This window comes from Panthera leo, chromosome B3 (assembly GCF_018350215.1).
Source record: "Panthera leo isolate Ple1 chromosome B3, P.leo_Ple1_pat1.1, whole genome shotgun sequence".
NCBI classification, from domain to species: Eukaryota; Metazoa; Chordata; class Mammalia; order Carnivora; family Felidae; genus Panthera; species Panthera leo.
In genome coordinates, this window is record NC_056684.1 from 104,439,193 (window position 1) to 104,451,166 (window position 11,974).

General features: G+C 45.2%; 1 protein-coding gene across 1 annotated transcript in view; it reads right to left on the reverse strand.

Annotated features, from left to right (window-relative positions):
• SLC35F4 (solute carrier family 35 member F4) overlaps positions 1–10,510 on the reverse strand; it is a 241,221-nt gene extending 230,711 nt beyond the window's left edge. Inside the window, exon 1 of the mRNA XM_042943345.1 lies at positions 10,261–10,510. Within this exon, the coding sequence (XP_042799279.1) occupies positions 10,261–10,363 (103 nt within the window). The 5' untranslated portion in view covers positions 10,364–10,510. The remainder of the gene's footprint in view (positions 1–10,260) is intronic.
• Between the last annotated feature and the right edge of the window lie 1,464 nt (positions 10,511–11,974).

Below are 11,974 nucleotides of genomic sequence, written 5' to 3' on the forward strand. Positions count from 1 at the left end.
AGTTTCCGGCAGCCATGACTGCATAACTTGACCCTGCCCCAAGCCACCATAGTCCATAGAATCAAGAGAATCAAGAGTATGCACTTGACACAAATTGGGCCAAAGAGTCCCTTTCTCCGGGAATCTGGATTTAGAAGTAAGAGATTCTTGCTCAATCTGTCTGCTCTCTTGAATAGAGGACACGTAAACACTGGAACTGCTGGCAGAGGCTATTTTCAACCATTTGGACAAGGAAATTGAGAAAGCCAGCCTGCAGCAAGAGACAAGAATGGAGAACATGTGCCAGAAAAAAGAGATGAAAGGCAGAGAAAGAGGGCTTCCTGTTTTCCCTATCACCCTCTAGGACCTGATGCTAGCTCATCCCACCTGATCCCTGCCCCTAAAATCCATAGAATATTCCCAGTATCCTTTCAATCACTTCCATTTTTGCTTAAGCCAGTTCAAATGCAATCTTGTAACTAGAGATCAAATAAGTCCTCACGAACACTCCAGGTCTCTCCATTTTATTTAGTCTCAAATAACTGAGAACCAGTTTGCACAAATTTTTTAAGGCAAGATCTCTGAAAGGAGAATCTAATTCCAGCCTCTCAAGGCAGATAAATGCAACAAAATTAAAAATGCTTATCCTAAAATGTTAAACGGAAGAGAAGCAGGGCACAAAATTGTGTATATATCAGAATTATGACTACACTATAGTTTACATTTGCCAAAACTCAAGAAGGGGAGCCCTATACACATTAGGAAGAAAGGAAGGAAATTAACCAAAATAACAGTAGTGTGCTAGAGTGACAAGTTTATTTTTCTTTTCCTCTATATTCTTCTGGGTCTGTAAATAATTAAACGCTTTATAACTTAAAAAAATTAACTCCAGAGATTATGTAGAAATATGTTCATATGTTTATAACATATATGTTTATATGTTTATAACATGTTTATATGTTTATAACATAATGATGTATTTTTTAAAGTAGAACATAAAACACTCTGTTATTTTACTGCTATATAAACAGCCCAAAAAGGAACTGTGCTTCTAAAACTCTGCATATTAAAGAAACACTGCAACTTTCAACAAACTGGCTCAAAATTAATCCTCAGGCTTCGCTTCCTCTCCACCTGTTTGCCCTCCCAATCCTATCTAACCCTACTTGTCCCCAACCCATGCTACCCATCTTCAAATGGGCTTCCATGCTTCCCCTCCCCCACTCTCTTGCCCCTATTCTCCCACACCCCTGGTACCCTTGCACTCCCTTCTACTTTGAGGTCTGGGTATCTCTAGATATGCAGGCTCATCCCATCCCTCATAGGCCCTAGATTTGTCTTCTCTCTTTTAGATCAACCCACTGGGAATAACCTCATCACAAATGGCCTCCAGCCCATTTTAAACTATCCTTAGGGGCAACCCAGGTAAGTGTAATACACTGCCCCTTTCGATTATAGCACCAGACAAGCCAGAAATGGATAAGGAATGGAAAACCATTGTGAACTTGGATAATGTGCAAATGATCTCTAACATCACTCTAACACAACTTTCAATACCAATTCAAAATGCAATGCTGAATATGAAAAACAAACAGCAACCAAAAAAAGCGGTAAGTCACTTATTTACCAGGAAAAAATGAGCAAGGCTCTTGGATGGTGAAACCAATTCTACTGTCTTCCTCCATAATCATTAACAACTTCCATATATTGAACTGTGCCAGACATTCTGCATCCATTGTCTTACATAATCCTCCTAGTGACCTGTGAAACAACTACTTTTATTCCCATACTACAGGAACAAAATTGTTGAGCTGAGGTGTTTAACGGCTAAGAAGTAGCAGAGCAGAATCTTAAGGTCTTTGCATTAGACCTCATGGCCTCAAACAGGCCTTAGATATACTTTCTTTAGAAAGCCGGTCTGAAACTTAATGTTAAGCCCACGTGTTAGCTAGTAGTCGTAGCAGTATTTTATAATACAAATACCCAACTTATATGTAAATTTATATTTTAAATGAAAAATACACACCAAAATTAGCACTGTAGAAATGACATAATCCAACGTGAATAACATAAACAATGATACTCATACAGTCCTTGTATATTACAGTTAAAAGCTATGTAACAAAGACTTCTCAATACTCCTCATTGATGGTAATTAGAACTGTCTATGAAACACTACCTATCACATACAAAGCAATATAAAGCTTATTATCAGGGTAAAACAGAACATGAACTGGGAGAAATAGTGATGGCGTTTGTGTCACTAGCAAGAGACAATTTTATAACTTACTCCAGCCAGAGTTGCTAAAATGTTACGTATTGTACCATGAAGACCAACATCAACCATTTTAAAAGGGGGTGGGAGGAAGGACCACATTGTATTTCTTACAATTCTACCAACTTGGTACTACTCTGTATTAAAAAAAAAAAAAAAAAAAAAAAAAAAAAAAAAAAAAAAAAAAAAAAAAAAAAAGCCTTTGCCCCTTTCAAGCATAGAGAAAGTGATAAAGAAAACAAGAAGGGCAAAAATGCAGAAGTTACAACCACAAAGGTAAAGTGATGCCATCTGATGTATTCTCTGAATAGGCACATCTGTTTGATTCATTCATAGCTGGTGAATTTTTTTCTCCAATTGCTACTATCATGGACTCTTTCCCTTTCTGTGAGAAAATAATTAACTCCAATTTCTTCAAAGGAAACTATAATCATTCATTCATTAGTATAACAAACTTTATTGAGCACCCAGGATATATACCAGACACTTTGCCTAAGAGGAAAATACATAAATAAAGATAAGTCCTTGCCCTCCCTCAGCTCTGTGGGTGAGACAGTCTAGTGTAAACAGCCAAAAATAGTGTGCTAACTGCTGGAGCAGAGGTGAGTACACAGTATTATAGGAGCACAGAGGGAGGATTAACCCAGCCTGGGGCAATCAGGAAGCTTTACAGAGGACAGCATTTCAACTCAGCCTCGGCCTTCAAAGAGCTTTCCAAAGAGTGATGAAGGAGACACAGGGAGAGGAAGTCATCTGGCCATAGTGTAAAAAAAGCATTGAGGAGGAGAGCATGGGGACAATAATGTTATCGAAATAATGAGCCCCTGGATGAGACTATGACCAGGGTTTGTGGAGGCCATGTGAGCTATGAAAAAAACAAACAAACAAACAAACAAAAAAAAACAACCTGGGGGCGCCTGGGTGGCTCAGTCAGTTAAGCTTGTGACTCTTGGCTTCGGCTCAGGTCATGATCTCACGGTTTCACTGAGTTTGAGCCCCTAGTCAGGTTCTGCAAAGTCTACTTCAGATTCTGTCTCTCCCTCTCTCTCTGCCCCTCCCTCAAAAGTGGACTAAAAATCCAACAATCAGATTAAGGTGCTTGAATATATGGAAGACTACGAATACATTAAATTATTAAAAATATATAGATCGATGAATGGATAAAGAAATTGTGGTTTATATACACAATGGAGTACTACATGGCAATGAGAAAGAATGAAATATGGCCCTTTGCAGCAACGTGGATGGAACTGGAGAGTGTGATGCTAAGTGAAATAAGCCATACAGAGAAGGACAGATACCATATGGTTTCACTCTTATGTGGATCCTGAGAAACTTAACAGAAACTCGTGGGGGAGGGGAAGGGAAAAAAAAAAAAAAAGAGGTTAGAGTGGGAGAGAGCCAAAGCATAAGAGACTGTTAAAAACTGAGAACAAACTGAGGGGTGATGGGGGGTGGGAGGGAGGGGAGGGTAGGTGATGGGTATTGAGGAGGGCACCTTTTGGGATGAGCACTGGGTGCTGTATGGAAACCAGTTTGACAATAAATTTCATATACTGAAAAAAAAAAGACAAAAAAATATATAGACCAATGAGAAATGTTTAGTGTGAAATAAAAAGAATTTGCATGTATTTATGGATATAAAAAAGACTGAAAGGATAATATTAACCAAAATGTGAATACTAATCACCTCTGGGTGATGGAATTACTCATAATTTTGTTTTAATCTCCCTTTGCTTCTCTGCCTTCCAGATTTTCTGCATTAAGCATGCATCACTTTGGCAATTAGTGGGGGAAATGCGTGCTAAAATAGAACAATGTAAGCTGGGCTCAGATTGTGGCATGCTAAGGAGTTTGGACTTTACTCCACAGAAAATCAAGATTTATTCCAGGCATTTGATGAGGGACGTGAGATGAACAGATCTGCATTTTACGAAATTAAATGTTAAGGTGTGCATACTAGATTAGAAGGGTTTGAGGCTGGAGGAAAGATGTGATGGATAGAAAGAACTAAGGTAGTGCCAGTGGGGATGGAAAACACATATTTAGCGAAAAACAGATAGGACTTCTTAACTGAATATGGTAAGAAAAAAGGGTAGAGGTTTGAGGATAACTCCAGGTTTCCAGGCAATTGGTTAGATGCAGATATTGGAAGCTAAAAAGTATAATAAGAAGGAAAGGGCACATTTTAAGGACAGGCTGATGAATTTAGTTTTATGTGTGACATGCCTAGAGGACATCCAGGTAGGAAGTCTAGTAGGAAGTTCGAAATGGCCTGGGTTTAGGAAAAGAGAACCTAGATATACAGACTCATAGGAGACAGCGAAGCCAGGGGATTGAATGAGCTTACTCAGGGAAAGTAGGGTGAGAAGAACCAACTGAGGCTGGAACCTGGGGACATGCTAAGTCATAGCAGCAGTCAGAGACATCAGAGAGCCAGAAAAGCCAGAAGCTGATAGAATTCTTTTTGGAGAGGAGATGCTCAGCGCTGGGATCAGAGTAAGGGGAAGAGGTTTTACTGTTGCAGCTACCAAGAGTAAACAACCACAGAACCTGGTCACTAATGGGGCATAGAAAAACGAAAGGCCAACAGGTGCAAAAAACATAGAACGAAGAAAGACAACTGGTTGCCATCTGAGATGGAAGGTGCAGTGAAGAGATGGGACTTTTGTGAAAGCTGTCAAAGCTGACCTACTGCATGGCTGTTCTGAGACAGCAAATTCTATACTCTTTTTTTTTTTTTTTTTTTTACAAACAAGGAAACTGGCACAGAGAGGGTCTCCGAGCCAGCTCCTGGCAGGTTTAAGACGAGAATCGATCTCCAAATCACTAGGCTTTAATTCACTACACACCAACATACCACCTCCTTATACAAACACAAAAAGAAGGCTCACCCCAAGAATATCAATTATGGAATACAATAAAACGTAAGTTGACTTATCCTTTGACTTGACTAACGGAAATAACTTCTTACTGCATACAGCTCTCTCTCTCTGACCACGGCCTCTCATCTTCCAGCTAACTTCCGCTCCCCTTTGATCCCACTGAGGTTGCAACCCACTGATCCTACCATCTCTTCACTCTCCTTAACTACCTTGATTTCCTCTCCTCTACTCACCAGCTTTAAATTCTACGGTCAACCATTACGGTAATACCTTTCTTGCATCCATTTACTACTCCCTTTCCCCTATTATTTTATCATACCCATTGGATAATCTGCACTCTGGTGAAGTCCTTCTCTTCACTTGCTCCAAGTCTTCACTGTATCAGTGAATATAACAACCTACCGACTGGTCTCACTTTCAATTTGTGGCCAGAAACTTTAAATGGGCTCTTTAAGGCAGCCAAACCACTTTACTGCACTTCCCCGGTCTGGTCATGCTCCCTACCCAATTATTCACACCTTCTCTCTCCTCCGACCACTACCACACCCTCCCCCATCCTCACTTTCAGTTGATTCCTTGCTTCCTCTTTGAAATTTTTTTTTTTAACGTTTATTTATTTTTGAGACAGAGACAGAGCATGAACGGGGGAGGTCACAGAGAGAGGGAGACACAGAATCTGAAACAGGCTCCAGGCTCTGAGCTGTCAGCACAGAGCCCGATGCGGGGCTCGAACCCATGGACCGTGAGATCATGACCTGAGCCGAAGTCGGACGCTTAACCGACCAAGCCACCCAGGCGCCCCACCTTGCTTCCTCTTTGGACAAAATTAAAGCAACCAAAGAGAAACTCAGCTGCCTCCCACCATCTTGGTTATCCACCTTCCAGAACCTGCGCCCACACACACTGCCCTGCATGAAGTGTCTTTTTTCTTGTGCGGTAGATTCCATGCCTTATCTCTCCCACATTATGGATTATTCTTTCTCTACTGAATCATTCTCAAGTCTTTGCAAACTTGCTGTTATTTCTTCCATTAAAAGAAAAAAAACTTCCTTGATCCTACGATCCCCATTGGCTCTGCTCCCCTTTGCACAAAAAATCCTTGAAGAGTTGTCTATGCTCACACTTCCAAGTTCTCTAATTCTCTTATACACATTTTAGTAAATTTTATCCTACCTTACCTGCTCTTGTCAGGGTTCTTGTCAAGGTCACCAATGACCCCCAATTGCCAAATTCAGTGGTCAGTTACAAGTCTTTATTTCACTTAACTTTTCAGCAGCATCGGACTCAGCTAATCCCTTCCCCTTGAAACTCTTCACTGGCTTCCAGGGTATCACAAGCTCCTGGTTTTCCTCCCACCTCCCTGGGAGCTCCTTCTTGGTCTACCTGCATGGTTTCTCCTCTTCCCCAGCCTCTTAATGTCTAAGACCCTCAGGATTCAAACCTTGTTCCTTTTCTCTACATAAATTCACTCTTGGAGCTCTCATCAGTCTTAGGCTTCAAATACCATCCAGATGCTGAAAAATCCCTAATTTATATCCCCATTCAGACCTTTCCTATGAAGTCCAGGCTTACCTTCCATCTCCAATTACATTTAACCTTCCTCAAATATTATCCTTAGCCCCAGACTCCCTCTACCTTGAAGCCTTCCGCATTCAGCTGTTGGCAACTCAAAGTTGGTCAAACCAGAAAAGATGGAATCACATTTTGCTCCTCTCTCTTGCAGATGTCATATCCAGTGCACTGGTAACCCCTACTGGCTCTAACTTCAAGTATCTGCAGAATCTGACCACCTCTTACCACCTGTTACCACTCTGGTTCAGGCCGACATCATCTCCCACCCACGTTATTGCAATGACATAGCTAGTCTCTCTGCTTCCACTCCTGCCTGAATACAGCAGTCAAACTGATCCCTTTGAAAAGTAAGTCAAGTCACATCACTCCGTTGTCAAAACCCCAGAAAGGCTTCCCAAAGGACTTACAATGGCCTCTAAGGCTCTACTTTACCCGAGCCCCTGCATTCACAGTCACTCCATCTCTACCCATTCTCCCAACTGCTCACTCCACTTCAGCCATGCAGATCTCCATGCTTTTCCTCTAGCATGCCAGGCACGTCCCAGCTCAGAGCCTTGCACTGGCTGTCCACCCTGCCTGGAACATCTTCCAGATGTTCACGCATCTAACTTCTTCACATACTTCAAGGCTTTGCCTGGTTGTGATCTCCTCAGGGAAGTCTTAACAGGCTGCCCTATTTAAAATTGCCACAATCTCTACCCCTCCCCCTCAGAATTGTTCATTCTTTTTACCCTGTTGTGATTTTTTTAAAGCACCTATCACCTTGAAGCATACGACATTATTTGTTTGTTTGTTTGTTATCATTGTCTGTCTCCACTCACTGAAACTTCAGCTCCAAAAAGGAACACGTTTTTGTCTGTTTTGTTCATGGGCGTATTCTTGGCACATAGGAGGTCCTCAAATAGCACTTGTTGAATAGAGGAGTCTATTTCCCCCACCAGACCAAAAGTAACTCAAGGCTAGACAAATGCTTTCATCATTTCTGCACCCTGATTATTATCCTGATAATATCATACCCTGACAATATATCTCATACACACACACACACACACACACACACTTCTTTTTGTGTCATTCTGCCTACTAGCATTTCTTCTGCACAAGGCACTCATCTTCCTGATTGCCAGGGACGGCACCAGTATACATTAACAGGAGGCTGATCACTGATGCATTTTCTCAGAGCTGAGTCCCCACCTACTTCTAAAAAGGTAGATGGCATAGATATCAAGAGATCATCCTTAAGGCCTCACATGTGACCAGTCAGAAAATGGGAAAGTCACCTTGCCTCCACATATTCCATATTCCTCACCATAGCCTTTCCCTTAATATATCCCTCCAGACTTCCCCCAAGCTGTTGCTCATTCCTGGTAACAGCTAAATCAATTGGCCATATTGTACTGGTTTGCTTCAATGTGTTTGTTTACTAGTTGAGGCCTGCATTAAGGGCAGGATTATTTCACGGTGCTCGGCTGCCTGGCTCTCTTCCAGCTCTCTCCTCTCCCCGTCTCTCACTGTGCAAAATGGCAATCTCTTTCTACCTCTGAAGGCACGAACACCCTGAAAGTTATTTGACTAGCATGTAATTCTCTGTGCTCATGAGATTGTCTTCACTGACTTCTGTGGCCTCAAGTTAGATAAGTGCCCATCAAAAATAACTACACCAAATGTACCTTTATCCCTGTTCGCTTCAGTTACTGTCTCAGCCCATGCTCTTCCCTCTTTTTGTCCTATTACTGCACTGCAAATGAAACAAGGGCCGCTATTTGAATGAGCACGGAAAGATAATATGAACATGATTTTATTTAAAATGTCACTTTTCCAGTATTCCATTTGGTTTCTTTATTAACCACAGTTCCATTGTTATAAAAATTATATTAATAAACTACCCTGGGTCTTGAAATTTCAGACAGCTTCCATGTTCTCTAAGCAACCAAAATCCCATGGTTCCTAATTAAAACATTCAATTACTTGGTGAAATCCAACTAATGTCCACATAGCATACTTTCCTTGCCATAGTGCTTTATGGTGCCTCATAGCATAGTGCTGTCCTTAAGTTTCTAGGGTAAAAAAAAGAAACCCTTTGCCAATAGGGGGAAAAAAAGAAGTTTTTGAATCTATAGTACAAAGACTTCAAACTGCATTCCACAGTGTGTTATTTTCTTTCCAGAAAATTCTAACACTATATAATTACTTTTGTATGGAAAATGAATAATGTAAGCTTCTAAAAACAGCTAGACTGAAACCATCCAAATCAGACAGGCCTTTCCTGAAACCAAATGAAATATCAAATGAGAAAATATCTCTATGAGAACAAAGCTCCTGAATTATTATTAAATAGAGATGCAGCATAGTGGGGGAGAAAGTTACATGAAAAAAAAAAGTGTTATCTCCTCTATGTGTCAGGGTTTGTCTGCTTCAGAGAAACTGTAACATTGATCGGACCCCAAAATGTCACAGAAAAATACCAATCAGAAATGCATCGAGGATCTTGCACGGTTTCTGGTTAAAAATAACAGCAAAAACATCAATTAGGCTCCATCTATTGCGACAGAAACGCATTGATACAAGAAAAGCGAGATCCCACCTGCATGGGAATTAAGCCGCAACTAGTCCCCCAATTCGGAGAAAAATGAGCTTCACTTTGGTCGCTGGCTGAACTAATTCCAGCAAAGATAGCCAGTGGGGTTTGTGTGTTGGGGGGAGGGGGACAGAGTAGAGCGCACCTCAACGCCCTCCCCGCGAAACTGCTCTAGAAATGTGAAAGCATCCGCGCCGCACGACCCCCCCCCCCCCCCCGCCCCTTAGCTGGGAGAAAGCCTGTGCAGAACCGAGAAGCCTACTCAGGCTGAGAGGGAGCCGCGACGTGCCGCCGGCCGCGCGGGAGCTCGGCCCTGTCGCGCCTCCCGCTTGCACACACCCCACCCCCAGTCGTTTGCACCGGTCTCTGGCTCCAGGCGCCGGCACTCGGAGACCTGAGCAGGTTTCTCTCTGCCCGGGGTGGAGGACCTCGCAAAGACCTTTTAGCAGGAGTAATTCCCGCGCTGGCGACGTCTCGACAGCCGGAGTGAACGAGCAGAGCCGGCCTGCGCCGGGACCCAAGTCTGCCTCTGCCGCCCCCACCCCCGAGCCTACTCAGCCAGCGCGCCCCGCGCCCCGCCTGCAGCCCGGCACCCAGTAGGGGCTGGGGGGAGTGCAGCACCTAGGGCTGACTTTCCGCTAAGTAAACAGCCATGGCAGCCTTCCCCTTGGTGGTAAATGAGCCAGAGGTGAGCCGGCCGACGGCCGCCCGGAGCGCTCACCCGGTCCCCCCGGCGCTTCCGACCCCAAGGCTGCCACTGTTTCCAAACTCCTAGGCGCAAACGGCCCGGGCCCCCGTTCTCTCTCGTGGTTCAGCACCGAGAACAACGGGCATACTTTTCGCCCCAGCGGCCCCACCGCCAGGAAGGTAGCGTTAGCGGTACCGGCAGGGCTGCAGGTGTCCGGACCGCGCGCCCTCCCGCATCCCACCCGCTCCGGTGCCTGGAACAAGGCAGCCCCGCGGCGTCTTACTTTTCTGGCTGGAGTAACCCGGGTAATAGCCATAGTAGCCAGTGATCCGCAGGATCCGGTCCTCGATGGTGGCCACCCCGTTGGGGGCCGCTTTGACATCCATAGAGAGCGCGGGGCGGCGGCCCCGGGCGCGGCAGGGCGGAGAGCGCAGCGCGGGGCCCGGGAGCTGGTGCAGGTGCTGCTGCCGCCGCCGCCGCCGGTGCTGATGTTGCAGCTCGTGCTCCCGCGCCCGGGCTCTGACTCCACCGCCCGGCGCAGCACCGGCTCCGCATCACAGCGGCGGCGGCGGCGGTGGCGGCGGAGCGGCCCCCACTCGGGCCGGCGTCTCCGTCAGCCTGGCAGCTCTCCCGCCCGCCGCCCGGCGCACTGCTGCCCGAACAGCGCCCCCTCACCTCCGACGCCCACCGCGGCCGCGCGGGTGTGGGCGCCCCACCTGGCCGCAGACTCTCCTCGTTAACCCTTCTGCCGTCCTTCCCCGGGGACTAGACATCCCCTAACCCCACCTGCCAGAAGGGATGCCCTGTCCGGGGGCGTGGGAGGAAAAGAGAAGGTGAGCTGGTGGCAGGGGCTCAGGGAGGCCCCCTGGGTGGAGGGGTGGAGATGGAAGAGATCGAAGCGGAACCAAGTGTTAATGTGAGAGGTGCACCGTCGCTCGGGAAGATGACACCTCGGGGGCGCCCCCGGGGCCTGGTCCCCGCTAGGCGTCTGCACCACCTGGGATCAGCTGATGCGCAAGTGTTCCCAGGAGTTAATCAGTAGTCCAAACTTGCCTAGACGACGAGGAGTCTTTTTCTAAAGAAATGAAAAGAAAAATGAGGCCTCCGCAGGTGGCACGTGGAGTGATTATCCCGGTATTGCGGACACGGAGACTTTCAAAGATGAAGCCCTCAAGTCTGACGGTCCATGTCCCGACCCTCCAGCCTCCCAGCGAAAACATCAAAGGCTAGGGAGACTCAGCTGTGCACAGCATGTTTATTTTGCCAGTTTCAAATGCCCTTAGGAGAAATGATTTTCTCCCTTTATTGCCAAAAACATCAGGGGGGAAGCCCTTCAAACTGTAAATATCTGGACGGATGAAAGTTTTAGCTACAGCCTAGAGACTTTCCATCTGAGTCGAGAACGTCCTTGAGCTGTGTGTTCAGAGCCAACACCCTCCCCTCAGGTGTAACTCTTCTGTTTTCGTGAGATACCCACCGGGTTAGAATCAGTGAGTAGTGGAGATGATTTCTCTATTCAGTTGGTAGTCACAGCCTCCTGAAAACAATCTTCAAAATTTCAACTCAGAAACTAAAGGGGATGGGGGTTCAGGTGTCAGCTCATCAGCTTAGAGGTCATTATGTTCATTTTCCATCCAGACCCAGTTTAAGACACATCCCTGCCAGATTTCACATTTCTAAATTTAGGGAGGAGGTGGGGGGGGGGGGGACAAGTTGACCTCAGTGCCCCTTCAGAAACCTCCAAAGAGCCAATCACAGCATTCTGCCTTCAAGCATTTTCCCCATTGTGTGTATATCCTTAAGTGGGAAGAAATGTGCAAACTTTTTAAAAGATGAATTAGATTTAAGCATAGGAAAATGCAGGATTAAATTCCACAACGTGTTAAGGGGTTTCATCCAGACACAAAGCCTAGCACAGATTTTTGAGAGTGGAGTGAATCTGAAATGATTGTGGCTGGAGAAGGGAGGGTTCATAAAGTAGCCAATTTCCTCCCACA